The sequence below is a fragment of the Erithacus rubecula genome, assembly GCF_903797595.1.
Source record: "Erithacus rubecula genome assembly, chromosome: 1".
NCBI lineage: Eukaryota > Metazoa > Chordata > Aves > Passeriformes > Muscicapidae > Erithacus > Erithacus rubecula.
The window spans coordinates 41,813,967-41,830,736 of record NC_136658.1 but is presented as its reverse complement, the minus strand read 5'-3'; the positions used below and the strand labels follow the sequence as shown (position 1 = coordinate 41,830,736).

Genomic DNA, 16,770 nt, shown 5'->3' with positions numbered 1-16,770 from the left:
AAATTTGCTGATTCTTATACCAGTTTTTTCTAGTGCTCTGAGCAAGTTGCCCTCCATACCTCATTTTCCATCCTGCCTATAATTTTAAAAATTGAGCAAATATGTGATTTGACAAAGCACTTTCTGTGCTGCAAACTTGCTCAGTGGAAATTACCTTTTTTGGTATAACTCAACTAATACCTTGGCTAATTAATAAGATGAACTACAAATATTAAACAGCCGAGCTAATGGAAGGATCAAAGACATTCTCATAAGACAGTTTTAAACAGAAAGCCATGTATTGGAAATAGCAGGAAACTTACAGTGAAATACTGACCTTGTCCTATTTCTCTTTTTGATTTAATTTTGCTAGAGAAAATGTCAAAATTCCTCTTAAAGCAGAATCTCTCAATTTTAATTTAGAGAAAAAAAAATTGTGTGTGTCTTTGCAGCATTGACTGTAAGGCACATAAGGGCTGTAGAGGTAATTTCAGTGATTAGGATAATTTTAGTCTCAGCAGGAGGGCTCTTTCGTCACTTCAGATGAGGGAGGGCACCATCCCCCTGAAATCCCAGCTGCTTAGCCACATTCATTTGCCTGAGTCTTGGAAAAGCTTTTTCTTCTTTATCAACACAGAGCAAAAGCTGAAGTTTCTGGCTTAGTTTCTATGTCCCATTGTCCATACCTAAGGACAATGTTGTCTACAAACTGCACTCTCTTGAGCTGGTTGTACTGTTTATGTATTTTACACTTAATAGACCTAGAACACAGATGAAATTTTCTGTTGATTTTCAATTGAAATCTTGCCAATTAACAGGAACTTTGTGCTAAAGACAGTATGTGATCCTTTGCAAATAACTGAAAGTAGTTGAATAGGAAAGCAAAAGCTTCAGTCAAAAAGAGCCAGAGATCTTACAGAAGTGAAATTATTTGATATCTGGAGGTACACAGACAAATCTAAGGAGCCATGCATGAGTGCACAGATGTCTGTCCAGCAGAACTGAAACAACCAAATCAGAATCATACTTGTAACAATTATAAAGTGCATTTCCATTGCAGCACCGTTGAGTAGGTTTGTAGTTCCCTAAATGCCTATTGTGGAAATTTGAAAAACTTGATTTGCAAAAGCAGCAGTGGGAATAGCAGCTACATCTAGGACAGGATTTAAATCAAGAAAGTTGAAGCAAAATTAGGTTAGATTCCTTGAAATGTCGTATTATTAGCCATGTTCTACTGGACAGCTTTGTATCCTTCCAAGTGTGCACATGAGATAAAAATAAATGAGATAAGCTTCAAAATGTCCAAAGTTAAACCCTGCTAAGTACAATGGGCTTGTATGTATTTGTATGTGCTGATAAAACAAGTAATAAATAAGAAGATAATTAGAATAGTGAAAGTGGAAATGAATCTGTGTACCTGAGGAAATACCTTTAAACTTTTGAATTAAACTCTTTTTTTTAAAGTGCCCTCCTCTTCTATTTGGACATTAAGAACTCAACATATTTCCTACTGAATTCACTGGTGAAGCTTTACCTTCTGTGGTGAAAACTGATAACAGGGATTTTTGATCTCCCTGGCAGACCTTCAGTTGACTTTGCAGGGAAGCAGACCTTTTATTCAAATCTGCATAAACCTTTTAGTTTCTGTAGGTATTTATGAAATTGCAACCAAGAAACCATTGTGGTTTGTAGAAGGAATATTTTGGTATAAGAACAATGGCTGATTTGTTCTGTTTTTTTCTTTAATTCTTTCAGGTCTGCAGAACAAAAGGAAACATGGCTATCTTTCTTGCAGAGGTACTTTATTATATGGTTTTTAAAGACACTGGAAAGAGTCCTGGTCTAGACCAGTGATTCCCAAGCTGTGGTGCCTATGCTGTGATGATAAATAAGCTCTTTCAAAGTGATATTAAGAAATGAAAAATCTCATGTCTTCTCCCTCAGAAGATGTTGTGTGCTTTCATGCAACAATCACTGTGCAAGGAGGGAATTGCTTCTCTGTGCTCAGCAGAAAACTGGGAGCAGTTGCTATCACATTGTTCCTTCCCAGCACAGCAGCACGAGCCTCTGCCACCATGGCTTGAGTTGAGCCTGGAGCTCTTTCCATAGTGGTGGCATTCAAGCAAGCCCAGCTCAGAAACCTCTGCTCTAACCTTTCTGCTCTTCAAGGCTGGCAGTATTTTGTTCTGAAAAAACATGCCCAAAGCTAGAGGGTAAGGTGGGAGGGTTTGCAGAAATAGAGCTGTCTCACTTCATTCAGTGTTTGGACAGAAAACTACTTGTGATGGTTCTGTTTTCTGGTCACCCAGATCTTGTGTTTGATGATCCTTTCTGGGATGATTTCCAGTTCACTGTTTGCCTGCTCAGTCCTTTGAACTAGTCTGTACTGATGTAAATGATTTCTGATTTTTGTAGGAGTCTGTAGTGCAGACTGTGGCATCACATAATGGGTAGTTTTAGCTTGATTTTTTTCTATTCTCTTTCACTGCTGCTTACTCTGATTTCTGCAATAAACTTCAGTACAAGAGGGCATTACTGAGGGCTCCAGTCAGCCCATCCAGATACTGCTGGATGCTTTCTTGTCCTCAGAGATCTTTCTACTGCAGTACATCTGCAAACAATCTCCTTCTTACCAAGTTACTGCCTGATTGCTGTATAAATCTACATCTTGCTATTTATGTGTGCAATATTAAAAATTTACTTGTTTTGTGCTTGCTTTGTCAGTCGAATAAGAGAAGAGAAGGAAAAAGACAATCCTAAAAGCATTCCTCTGACCATAATTGCAAAGGACGTGGGAACCTGTGCATATGTAAGTGTTCTTCAGCTGAACAGGGGTCTAAATCCACATCACATTGGTAGTGCTGATCATCTGCAAATCCTTTGGATATTGAGAGGTTTCCTTTTTTTTGCAATCTCCTTGAAGGATTCAGCCCCTTGAAAAGTTTTGGCATAGACAGCCCTATGTTTCTTCCCTGTCTTTAATACATGATTTCTGTTTTAAAGACAGTGTGCTTGGTAAGAAATACTGGTGCTGGCACATGAACTAAAGACTGTACAGTGTGAATTCCCAAGAAACGTCTCTAGCAGAATTTATGCATAAGCATCTCCAGAAATGTCAGTACAATGTTCCCTTTTTTTTTTGCCTGTAAAACTTACCTAACCTCACAGCTGCCTTCATTAAATTCTGCAAAGTTGCAGTTGTTTTGTTGTTTATAATGATCTTAAGTCAGTAAAGCAGTGTATAAGAACACCCTGAAATTGCCTTAAGCATGTTAGTCATCAAATAATAGATGTTGGTGAATTTATAGGCAAAGAGTAGATGGTAAAGGAAGGTCATCCACAGTGTGATTTGTACCCTTTTGACTATATAATTTTTAACCAGTTTAAGCTAAATTCTTGTGTATTGCCAGTTCCATAGAGATACCCTAGCATTCAGTGATAATCAGTCCATTCTTTCTCTGCTTTTTGTCCTTTCTTTCTTACTGTGCTTGTGACATCTGTATTTCAAGCTCAGAATCCTAAGAAGCATGGGTATGGCCATAAGAAATTTTCACAGAAGTTAGATTTCATTGTAAGTCTGTGCCCAACAATGACTCTTCACTTGGAATTCTATATGTGCATAAATGAAAGCATAAAGAAGTCTGGCTTTTTCTTTTTTTTTTTTTTTTTTTCCCAGAAAATCATTATTAAGGTAAACAATCATAGAACTGCCAGGTTGCTAAGACAAAAGTTAATAAGCAATGCAAATAATTGTGACAGTTCAAATTCAGGACTGCAGATCAAGGTCTGCTCGGGTGTAAAAGTCTATAAATCATGTATGAGCTCAGGTGTTGCAGTCTTGTACCAGGGTTTGTTGGGGCTTTCTGCAGTGTCTTTTCACCTTAGCTATAACTGGCTCTTGTGCCATATATTCTCTCTTGATACTGACAGTCCTAGGAATGACACACTGTAGTCTAGATATTATCAGTAATAAAACAGAGGAGGAACAGATGGAAATTTTGTGATGCACATGGTTCTTATGGTGCTGTGGTTCCTGTGCTACAGCAGCTGGAGATGCCCAATAATTATTTCATTTTTGGACAGTAGGGAAGGCTGAACACAAGGCACAAACTATATTCTAGCCAAGAGCAAAACTTATGCAAATGTGTTGACCTACTCCTGAGAGCCAGATGTCATTGCTTCAGGCAAATGTTAAATTTTTTATGGTATGAGCATTCAGATCTGTCCTGAAGCAAGATACACAGTATTCTCACTACTTTCCTTTCATTGCCATGGCAGCTTGTTAGGGTCAGGGTCTTACACTCAGGTACAGCTCAGATCTTTTTAAATGCAAAATGTCAGGAGTTTGTTTCACCTGAGCATCTTATGGCCAGTGTAAAACTGACGTGTTACACAAAGTGTCAGGGTGTTGCAAACTGTCTTGAGGCTGGCAGTAAACATCTACATCCCAGCTCTGCTACCTTCCCTTCTTTGGACCATCACGTGGGCCTGGGTGATTTGTTGCAGTGGGCTTGTCTTTGTTCTGCTAAGTCTGGCCATGAACCAGCTGCAGTCCCCAAGCTGTGTAGTCCTTGGCAGAGCCAAACCAGCCTCTAACAGGGCTCAGTTACCTGTGCTTGGTGTGTGAGTTGGCTGGGAAATTGGCCAGTGTGGATGAGGTGCTGCAAGCATTGGAGCAACCCGTGGAGCTGAGGGACAGAGCTCTGCCCAGCACTACAGGAGCAGCACTGGTGCCAGGCAGCAGGTGCTGAAACCTCACTCTGAAAAGACTGCCTGTGGAAAGTGGCACTTTGGCTGACACAAAGCTTGGCACTTTGTGCTGGTCACTATAGCTGGTTAGAAAGTGAGGTCTCTGCTGCTCCATGCTTTTCCAAACTGCCTATCAGCAGGTTCTGGAGGATGCTGGAAAGGTCATGTTTTAACTGGTTGGAACATTACCAAGAGGAAGTGCATCTGGTGCTAAGCCAAATCTAGCTTTGAGTAATCTGTATAGAATGTGGGAAAGGTTATGAGGATGAACAGCATGTGTACAGTACTTTCTTACCATGGAGATCTTCAGCTGGAAAAGACAGAAATTAATGATTGATATTTCAATTAAAAAAATCCCTGAAATGTTTCAATTTTCAAAGGAAGCTTCCATGCTTTTAAATTAATCAAACCATTAGGTTTCCCTTATGCAGTGTCTAAAAGTGCAGTTAATGGTTCTGACTTCTTGCATATTTTTTGGAAGTCATGTCCCCAGTTATTGTAATACTGTCTCTTCTGATTGAGCTGTTGGGGAAGCAGGAAGCAAACACAGAAAGTATGTGACAAAGCATAGGGATCAAACCTTGGTCTCAGACAGCTGGACCTTTATCTGTGTAGTATAATTTATTTATCAAGTAAGATTTTAACAGGATATTCTCATTTTTTTAACTATGAATTATGCAGAGCTACTGCACTTCAGATTCTCTTTGCGAATTCAAACTTTTAATGTCACTTTCCCCTTCTCCTTTTTTCCATTCACAGTCAAAAACCCTAAGTGTAACCAATGTTGATACAGCAAATGATGTAATTCTGATGGCCCTGCAGCAGCTGGGAATTAATGTAAGTCCTTGTACCAGTTTTAATGAGTCTTTCTTTGTAGTTACTTTTAACAATCAGATCTTCTCTTGCACTTTTACAAGTTTAAGGATATGAACATTAATTAAATTCTTTAATATGCTAGTTCAGAGTTGTTGAAATGCAGCAGAAGTGCCTTGTTAACATGTAAACCTCCAGAGATTATCAAGTGCCTTAAAAGTTTTGAGTAAGCCTCTCATCCCTATAAGGGATCAGTCATGTTTCAAGTTGCTTTTAAGTCTCTTTTGCTGATGCCTAAGAGGAGATATCTTGACACAAGAAGTGAGAGTTTGATAGAACTCCTTTTGCATGCTTCAGAGTGAACAAGAAGCCTACTGGTCTGCCTGTTAGTTGGTGTAAAGTGTGCAAGCATGCATGGTCAGCTGTGTCCCCAGATTGCACTGCTCTCAAGTGTCCCAGTCAGGTTCTCTAAATATCCATGGACCTTTGGAGCTATGTGATATACGAATGTAACTAAGTGACTGCCTGGGATCTGAATGCACCCAATTTGAGCAGTGTTCTGAAACTGTTTTGGAAAAAGGCTTTTACAGAACTTATGATAGTGTAGTGTAGTGTAGTGTAGTGTAGTGTACCAGATAGGTGCAGTGGTCCCTGCTAGATCAAGTACTGCCTCAACTGGCTCCCTTTGCCCTAAACCAGACTAGGTAGTGCCTCAGGTGTAGTAGAGGATCAGTGCCAGAGACAAGAATTCTGGCTCTCTCATTGTGTCTCACAGCATGGCTCCAACCAATACCAGTGATCATACAGAAGCTCCTGGATGACAGCTTTTTAACTGGTCTATCAGCTTGCTGTTTGGGTAACAGGATTTTAAAAAATGTTTTACTTATGATGCATATATTGATCTCATTGTGTGGAATCTGACAAGTCTTTCCTCACCACAGCCCTGAGTGTGAAGAGTCAAATATGATAAGCAAAATGCCACTGTTATGCTTCCCTGGGGCTTCTGGAGACTCACAGCAAAAGCTGGAGTAACCTCAGAATTTGCCTTCTCCAGCATGCATTATCCCTAATTTATACAGGCTTTTAATGCAGGGTCTATTATGCTCACTTGGCATTTCCCAGGCACAACAATTTGTGTCTACACATCGTGTTATGGCTCAGACATCTCATTTACATCAGGGCTGGGGCTCTGGCTCAGAATCCAGTAGTCCATTTAATTAAGGAGTCTCTGGAGTTGATAGAGGGATTACAAGGTGAAAAGGATAAAAGGTGAATTAAAATTAGGATTTTAATTGCAGATTGTCTCCCCTGCTCTGCACCAAAAATCAGGAGACTAAGTGCTAGTACAACTGCAAGTCTTTATTGTGATATGCTTCATTTTTACCCATTTTATGCTTCCTCACTTTGTGTATAGAAAAAACAGGAAAATGGTAGTATTTAAAGAGAATAAGATAAGCAGGAGGAGGAGCTGGTTGGGTTTCTGCATTTTGTTCTTTTGTATGTATCACAATCAACCTTTTCCTCCTCTTTACATTTTTATTTCAAGTGGAAAAAGAATGAAAGCCATCTGCAAGATGTAAAATCTTGCCTGCAGAATTATTTGCCCAACTAATATATTACATTTTTGCACTGCTTCTTTATAGCAGAAAGCTTTTTTTTTTTTTTTCATTAGAGGCGTATCATAAGATTAGCAATAAAATCAAACAAGCTAAATAAATTGAGCTGTAGCCTGCATATCAATCAAACACCCAGCCCCCTGGTAGGATGTTTCTGGCTGCAAGGAAGCTCTGCATCATGCACTGTATCAAGGTTTTTTTATTTCTGACCACAGAGAACCACTTGAAAGGAGCTCCATGACGTTTCAATGGCAATTATAAAAACTACATTTCACATATTGTGTGATTAATGGGGCTATTACTTTGGCTGAGTTCACTCTGGTTTAACACATCAGGGTTTTTTCCTCTGTGGTTTCTCTGGTAAAATGACAGCTAGCTCGTGCAAAATGGCATTGATCATCTGTTCCAAATTATCAAGTGGGGCAGAAGGAAGGGCCTTGGGTTTCCCAGCATTGTAAGTACACTTGCTGACTTTTCTGGGACAGTCACATTTATCCTGACAAATGGCCTCATAAAGCCATAAAGGACAGCATTTGCAGTCAGAGATGAACAGCCTGCCTCCTGGAACCACTCTTACAGGCTCTTCCCCTCCCCTGCTTCCCTTCACAGCAACGAATCCTTTCATATATGTATGTGAAAGCAAAAGCAAATACCCTTTCTTGTGCTCTTCAGCTGTATTTATTTGTTCCTGGCTGCTTGCCCTGAGGCATCAGAGATGTCTCCAAAGCCTATTTATTTTCCTTCTGCCCCCTGCTAGCTGACTTAACAGCAGTGCTAATATGGGCCAGAAAGCTCTGTCAGTCAGAGAGCAAACTGCAGAGGCTTTATTTGGTATATTAGCATTACATCAGGTGCATGCAGCAAGTAGGAAGAGTCTCAAAAGCCTTAGGAACACTAAGTGAAGGTCCAGAAAATGTAGGATAGTAGGCAAGTCTGTTTAAAAAGAGGTAAGAATTAATTTTGGTTCTAAATAAATGCTGTCATGAGGTATTTATCACTTTTTATAGCCAGAAAACTTTTAGATTTTAACTATCCTGATTTAGTAGTGTCACCAAAAAGGGATTTAAGGTAAAATAGATCACTTTTAATGCAGTGTACTTATCCACTGTCTATTTTCTTTTGTTCATTTATGCTAAAGGCAATATTTCGAATTTGCTTTAATTTGATTTGATTTAAATCACAGTTTTTCCCGAAAATGATCACATTCCCCAGTCTTTCAAAAATGGTCTCTTTTGATGTAAATTTACCCTCTCTGCTGTACACTTTAAAGAGGGCTCAGTAGTCTTAAAACACCATTCAGCAGTCCCAAGCCCTTCCACACATAAGGGCTGCCCAAAAAGGCTGGCAGCAGCCCTACAATGAGATTTTGGGACAGCATGGAGTGCCAGGAGCGTGGGGCTGCCACTCTTGCCTTGGCATCCTTAGGGTGGGTTCAGCTCTCAGGTGAAGGTGCTCCTGCCCTGTGCTCCAGTGTCAGTCACAAGATGCTGTTGGCTCACCATCCTGAGCTCCTCCTGCTTAGAGATGTAGAAAAGCTGGGGACAGGGTGGAGCAAAGTAGTGAAGTGGGCTCTGACATCCATCCCTCTGCTGCCAGGAGTCACTCCAGTCTGAGGGAAAGAACTGGGGGCAAATCTTCTGTTTCTTCAGAAGTGATGGGCTCCAGCACCTCTCACTGCTCAGAGCTGAACCCAGCTCACATAAACCACATTGCACGTGAGAGACACACTGCAGGAATTTTGCTGGTGGCGGACTTGGGCACTGCAAAAGTAAAGGGGATTCTTTGACCCTGCTGGCAAGGTGCAGATTATCCTTATATTGTGAGAAACTGTGTGAGAACCTGTCCCTAATGACTGACAAAGTGATTCTTAATTTTGGTTTTAAAGGGCTCTGAAAAAGACTACAAGCTGTGGGTGATTTCAGGAAGAGAACATGCTCCTTATCCTCTTATTGGTAAGTTGCTGACATTGTTTTGTTTTTCAGTATTCACTCAGTTACTACTGCTGCAGGAAGCATGAAATAGAGAGAAGACTGGAATTCAGTTTCCTCTTGCTTTGTTTTTTCTCTTACTTCCCTATCACGCAAGTTTGCCTGTCTGGGAGTTAAAGAAATGCTGATCCTTTGTTTTGAAGAGCAATTGTCTGCTTATGTCACTAAGAGGTTGAAGAAGTTCATTTATTTCTGCCCCAGTTTTGCTGCATGAGCCCCAGTGTTTCTGTAGGGTTGGCCTCTGCAGTCACCTCCTCTTCTAGAGGTTTTCCAGCTTTCCTAAATTTCTTCCTACACCTCCATAGCATTGTTTACTCCCTACCTCAGCAAAATTCAGCACAGTCTTGAGAAATGTTGTTTTCTTCCACAGCTCAAGTGATCCAAGGGGTCCTTTCCAATCCTGTATTTCTTATTCTGGCAGTTCCCTGCTGATTAGGACAAATTAGTGCATATTCACCATCTAAAATGCTTTTCAAAACATTTCAAGACCAGGAGTCAACACAAATCTCAGAAGTGATTGGATGGAATGATTTGATTTTGGCCCATGATTCACTAAGAACAAATCCTTTTCCATTAGTAAGAGCATTTCTCTGTAGAAGCCTAGCATTACTTGTGCTGTATGAGTTTGCAGATGATTAGAACAAGAAAAACTTCTGGATTTTCTGTTTTCTTTTCTCTTGCAAATGTAATCCCAGTAAATCTTAGCGTACCTTCTCAAAGCAGCCTTACCTACAAATGCTTCACCAGAGTCAGACAGCATTAATATTTATAAAATGTCTAACTTGTGCACCTTATAGAGAGTGCAAACTTTTTTGCCCTTGAAGCATACCAGACTTTGAGTTTCTTCAGATCAATTCACATCCATAGTTTTAAACATAGAACCAGAGAATTCAGAAATGGGGAAGGCCTTTCCAATTGACTGACTCTCACTGCAAATTCAAGTTGCAATCCTTGGAAGAGAAGAATTTGACATAAAAGTGATACTGTTCTTGACACTTATTCAAGATAAGCTCAACTTTTATAGGTGCACATCAGAAGCAGTTTGACTGTGCCATAGCTTCATAATATAATCTCAAATAACATCTCTTCCATTCTCTTAGTGTTCAAGTCTAACTGCAAGCTAAATAAAACATCTTAGCATTGCATCCACATTTAATATATTTAATCCACCAGGTCTTTAGACAAGTCTGAAAAGCATCTTTCCGGTGGCATTTGTGAAAGCTCCTCCAGAAATGAATTGCCTCTGTGTAGTCCCCAAAGATGCTGGTTAAAGCCAAGCATAGCTCATTTGCATCAGCCCTGTGATTAACATTTCCTTCCTGTTTCAGCCTCAGACAGGAACCATAATTGTGTCTCATTTGACTGACTAGATGGCTGTTACACTTAACATGTTAAGGAAGATCACTTCCACACTGGAATTCTCTGGTTTGCATGCTCAGAAAAATTTGATGTGACTGATTCCAAAATCTCATTTCTCTCCAGAATGATATGAACAAGCAGTACCTAAAATTTCAGTGCCACAATAAAAGCAGTAGAAAGAGTAAACACTGGATTCAGAAATAGGCACTTTTATTTTTTTTCTGATGGGCTTTTATGTGATACAGCTGTAATAGATCTACTACACCAAACACAGTAACTCCCTATCTGCCAGTGTATGATTTATGCCCGTGCAAATATGGAGAAAAGCAGCAATTCTTAGATTACTGAGTAAGTGCTGCAGGCCAGCAAGCAAAATCTGCTTTTCCTCCGGGGCAGATGGAGTTTTGCAAGTCTCCAGTCAATCCAACAGAGATTATTCCGATTTCTCTTTGAACAGGACATGAATATCCCTTTGGAATTAAAATGAGCCACATTCGTGACGCTATGCCCCACGGATCAAAGCACTGTGCGTGCCCCAGGCAGCTGCAGGGCCCTTTCTCGCCGGAGCAGCTGCCCCAGGAGCTGCAGTGCCAGTTTGTGCTGAAGCCCAGCCAGGTGGCTGCCTGCCAGCAGCTGAACGGTACGTTGTGCTCTCAGCCCCATCTCCCTCTCCCCCAGCCCGGCCACCTGGCCCTGCTACAGAAGGAAAATGTGCCGGGCTGGGGCGCAGCGCCGAGCGCCCAGGAGCGCAGGTGGATCTTCCAGCTGCTCGGGGATCTTGCAGTGCAGCTCGCACTGATTTCAGTGTGCTGTTGTATGTGTGTCATCTTTGTGAGTTACATTTTGACAAGCTGCCTGTCAAGTGATGGTTCTAAAATCAGCAAAAGAAAGAATCTCTCCCCTGCAGTTTTTGTGAGTCTATTAGCTGAGCTTCTCTCTGCTAATAGAGAAGCTGTGCTCTGCAGCAAGGCAGGGTGGTTTCACAGTTCAAGAGTCAAGGCTTGACTTTGGCACAGAATTCCCATGCAGCATTTGGCAGCATCCTTCGTCTCACTAAGGTACTTAGGACTACACATCTACTTCACTGGGACCCTCAAGTGACAAAGTCTAGGCAGGTACTTGGGTACCCAGATGAGGTGAGCGAATAGAACTTTGTTACAGTTCTCTGAGTAAAATAAAGACAGCAATATTTTCTTCTGCCTTTGGCCTTGATGCTGTAAAAACACGAGCACCTGCTCTCCATTTTGCACTCTGTTGTCAACGACATAATGCCTGTGCTCTGCTCATGATAAAACAAATAAGGAGATAATGACAGGACCGGGGAATTAGACTTAGGGCAAGGATACATCCCATGGTGTGTTTGTGTTGTTCTTAACACACTAGAATACTCAGCTCAATTTGGAACTCAGCCCTTCTTCACCATTAATAACCATATCATAGAAAAAAATAACATCCACGGTGTTACCTTGGGCACTCTCCAATAGCTAAGATCTCCCACAATATATGAATATGAATAGAATCCATTTGTAATGTTTTTAGAAATTAAATACAGTGAAGCTATACCAGAATCCATTACAAATTATTCTGGAAATTGATTACATTTTATATAAATTAATTTCCTTTCCACATGCATTCATCCACCCCCTTTCCAGTGATTTGTGTCATATATTACTTCATGGCATATTTTAAGAGTGAGGCAATCTAGCAAAGGGGTGTAATTAGGTTTACAGACCCTGCTTTGGCAGCTGATCTTGACTGGCAAAAGAAAATAGAAATGCAAATCAGGCCTGTATAGTTTTAATGCAGATGTGTTATCATCAGTGCTGTGCAAGCTGCAGGAGTGGAGTGAGCCTGGCTTGGGGCAGCAGAAGCCTGGGGCAACCTGCAGGTCATGCACAGGGACTGCACTAAATGGCAGAAAGAGGCTTTTAGTGCATTCACCTTACTTCTTTCACCAGACAAAACCTCTTGAAAGTGATGTATAGCTGTAACTGCTTGCAAAGCAGGTTATCTCACATGCAGTGCTGTTCCTTGTGCTTTTCCTAACTGTTCTGGGTTTGGAAAATAGCAAAAATTACCTGCATGTAAGCCAAGGCTATGATATGGCTTTTGATCTTCAAATCAGCAAGCTAAAATCTGTGTTGGGTACCCACTGGGCACACTGCCACATACAGGTGAATGTACAGAGAGCAGCATCTGTAACCCCATATTCACAGCCACATGCTCTGCTGCCCTCCCATCACTTCCCTGCAGAGGGACACACTGCTGGGCATGCTGTCCCTTCTGGAGGCAGCAAGGAGCAGCTGCCCAGCTGCAGTGTGCACCAGTGTTAGACAGCAGTGTAGGTGCTGACAGGCAGGCATGACTGACTGCTGGCCTTCATGTCAAGTAAGTAGTTGTGTGGACACCAAATGTGGTGGTGTAATTGCATCAACTGTCCTGGTAAGATGGTTAAAAAAGTACAGGAGAATTTTCTGTGTGGAAGAAATGAAATGTTTCTGTTGCTTCTGCTGTAGCCTTCCAGGATGTAACAGGAATGGTCACCTACCAGCTAAACATAGCCATTAAATTATGCTCATAAGCACATTGTTAAATAGAGCTGAAGATTTATTTAGAAGTTTCTGATTAGTTTCAAGGAGAGGAAATGCTATTTCCATGGCTAGGACACTAACTATGAGTAGACATTCCCTTCATGTAAAATATGAGCAGAAGAGGTGGCTGCTGTCAGCTCTGACCGAAATTTTCCAACAAATTTTTTTCTGATTCTGGCTTAGAATAATCCACCAGAGCAAGGCCATGAGGTTTTTATATGGAAGGACTTCTGCAGAGTAATAATTGGCAACTGTTTTGGCTGAGAGGAGTCTGGCCTTCTCCTGATATTATAACTTTGCACAGGTTCAAGGAAAGAAAGTGTACATCCACCCTTTTTCATCTCCTCTTCAACTTAGGACTTCTCAACACCCTTAAAAAGGGGATATGAAAAGGATGAGTATTCCTGTTTTTCAGTGAACGTTAGTTTTTAAGTGAAAGGGCACTTCATTACCACACATCAGTTGTTGGTTTCTGCCCTGGTGTGCTGAAAAACACTGGCTAAGGTTTCCTTCCTGTCCCAGGAGAGAGCTGCAGTTAGTTGCAATGACCCCTTGTTCACATTCTCAGTTTGAGACATGAGGGCAACAATCACTAGGAGACTGAGAGGAGTTCCTAATTTTAAGACTTCTATTTTTTATTTGCTTCTGCTATTCCTTGTTCTCCAAAATAGCTTATCTTAATTTTTGCTTCCACTGAGATCGACAGGGTATACAGAAAAAAAAAAAAACACCAGTATGTATTTGCGTTGTGTCACTAGAACACTGGCAAACCTTAGTTTGTGAAGCAAACCTTATTCAGGCACTAATATCCATCTCATCTGAAGGGAAAAAAAAGTCATTTTGAAAGTTACAGGTCAGTTATGTTCTCCCAAAACATGATGTATCAAGCAAAGCCTTAGACACTGCCAGACTTAAATTTATTGAAGCTTTGGACTGCCTAAAATGTATATCCTCATTATATTTTATGAAAAGCATTTTTCTTCAGGCTTTCACATTCATATGTTCACATTTTGAGTTAAACTGTAACTTTTCATCCTGTAAGCATCTAATGAAAAGTTTTCCACCCATTCCCAAAGGGGGCATGATCTGGAATGGAATGACATATGATGAAAATCACTCTTTGAGCTAAAAAACCAATTCTAATAAAGTATAGGAGAGAATAAAGTATAGGAGAGAAAAATCTGGTATTGTACCACAATGCCTAATTCTGCAAGCCTTCATTTCTTGCCTCCACAACAGCAGAAAGTAAAATGTTTGGAAGAACCAGCTAATTGAAATGTACATGGGGTAGGCAAGCAACTAAATCAATGCTGATTGGCTTTGAAAACACCTCAGAAAGGAAAAATACATCAGAGTAAGTTTTTCCCAGTTAGCACTTCTGACTAAACAATCCACACTCATTTTCCTTTTAGCAGTAACCAATGCTATTAAGCAGACTTCACACTGGCTGATGTTGAGAAAGGTCATATAAAAAACCCTCTTTTTGTGTCCCAATATGAGTGTTTTCTTCTCTCCACACTCCAAACCAGAGTTGCAGTTAGTACACCGCCATCAATATCTCATGCAATATGTTACAGAGAAGACAAGCAGAGCCCATCAGTGTGCTGGCAGCATGCTGGAGTGCCATCTGGAAGGCATTGATTAAAGGGCAGGCACCATGGTCAGCAAATGCTTGGAGTGAGGACACTGATGATACTCCTGCATTGCAGAGGAGAGGGCAAAGGCAGTGACTTTTCCTGGTCTGAAAATGCCTCACCCCATCAGTTGTTTCTCTGGTGTTACTTGTGGGGAGAGTCTCCCACATTGCTAGGAGAGCTAGGATGGCTCTGGGCAGCATGCTGAGGTGAGGGCAGTGGATTTGCACCTGTGGGTGGAAAATGAGTTAGCAGAGTGCAGCTCTGTGTGAAGTCAGCAGGCTGAGGTTTGCCATCCTGCACTTGGTGGAGAGTGCTGACACTGCTCCAGCAGTGCAGGGCACATCCTGGTGATCCTCTTCAGGGCATGAGTAAGGCAACATATTCTATACACACACACACACACACAGGGATGTACATGGTGGATTAGGCTTAGGTGGATGCAAGGAGTTGGTTGAGTTCATGACATTTTTTCCTTTGAAACCATAGCAACCACCAAAACCCAAATACTGGAACTAGAATTGAAATGCATTTCTTGTAATAAACACCTTTCTCTTTCCCCAGACTTAAGCCAAAAGTCATTTAAAAGGAAAAGATCTATCATAAATTGGGCTTTTTGGCGTGGCCCAGGCTCTCACTTGGACAATGCACCCCTCTCCTCAACATCTGCTGCTCCTGGGAAGCTCTTTGGCCTCTTACTAACAACCATCTGTGAGGATGACAACCTGCCCAAACCCCTCTTGGTGAGTCCCAGGCTCAGGGTTGGGTCTTACAGTGGTGGAATTTCTCCATGTAGTAAGTCAGGATATATTTGTAAATGGGACATTGAAATTACCCAAGCAAAGAAGCCAGAAAGGTTTCCATAGGGACACCTCATTTGTGGTTCCCAGCAAGAACTTTGGTTTTTAACTTCTACTGTGGTCAGGCCCAGTTAATAACAGCTTGAGAAATGTATGTGATCAGTCTGCTGCTCTGGGCTATTTCTCCTTTATAGCCCATGCTATAAGGCTGGTTTCTTAATCCTCAGTTAAACAGTGTAAATAAATGCCACATTCACACATGCTTTTTAAACCACTCCCAAGATCTCTGTAAAATCCCCACATCCATAAATGTCTCATCTACTGTCCCATATAGGCAGCCCACACAGGCATAAAAATGCCATCTGCCCATAACCAGGCAATTTCAGAGCCTTTCTTGAAGTCACTCCAGGGCAAGCAAGTACTTTTGAGTCCTCATTTTTGGTCTGACTGCAAAAAATAGGTGGGAATGTGGAGGCTACAGTAGCATCTTTTCATCTTGTCTTGAGGGTGCTCTGGTGCTGCAGGGCTCTCAAACCTAGCCTAGGACCATTAAAAAGGTTGTCCTAGAGCCCATTCCTGGGCATAATTAAGGCATGGATGTGGTATTTTTGGTCATTAGAAGGCCTGTTGTCAGTACAGCAGATGAAGTATAATGAGCCCTGCAGGATTGGGTCCTTCATCCTAACAGTGTGGCTTCTGGCTGGAAGAAATTGCCAGAACTCCCCTGAAATCAATGGGGTCACACCAGTTTACAGCAAGAGATGTTTTGTTTTCTAAGCTGGTGCTTGATGTGCTGCTTTATCACTGCCTGAATAGTGAATCATATCAGGATTTTTCAGGTCTTTTAACAGTGTTTTTTTTTTAAGGAGAAGTGTGTGCTTTCATTATTTAGGTTATTTAAATAAAGCCCTCCAGAGATGTATTCTGTATGACTATGATCACCTGATCCCTCCTTCTCTCTTTTTGAGAGATGAGCCAGTGCTGCATTTCAGAAATTTCTCCAAAACATAAATATTAGTACATTTTTATTTGAAAAAAATCCCCAGAGTTACTAAGCATAGAATCACAGCTTGGTAGACTTCATGCTTTGAATTTTAAACATTGTGTTTATGCCACAAAATATAACTTACTTCTGAATTCATGGAGCGTTTCTAAAGAATATAATATTGGGGAACTGAATGGGATTTACCTTCAAGAGAAAGAAAATATCAGGGATGAATGCAGCAGGCAGCTGGATAGCT

The 16,770-nt window shown here is 41.1% G+C and overlaps 1 protein-coding gene across 1 annotated transcript in view; it reads left to right on the top strand.

Annotated features, from left to right (window-relative positions):
- ARHGAP20 (Rho GTPase activating protein 20) overlaps nucleotides 1-16,770 on the top strand; it is a 56,875-nt gene that overhangs the window by 33,682 nt on the left and 6,423 nt on the right. The window contains exons 5-10 of the mRNA XM_079329236.1: nucleotides 1,735-1,776; nucleotides 2,704-2,788; nucleotides 5,488-5,565; nucleotides 9,043-9,109; nucleotides 10,962-11,144; nucleotides 15,294-15,472. Of these exons, the coding sequence (XP_079185362.1) occupies nucleotides 1,735-1,776; nucleotides 2,704-2,788; nucleotides 5,488-5,565; nucleotides 9,043-9,109; nucleotides 10,962-11,144; nucleotides 15,294-15,472 (634 nt within the window). The remainder of the gene's footprint in view (nucleotides 1-1,734; nucleotides 1,777-2,703; nucleotides 2,789-5,487; nucleotides 5,566-9,042; nucleotides 9,110-10,961; nucleotides 11,145-15,293; nucleotides 15,473-16,770) is intronic.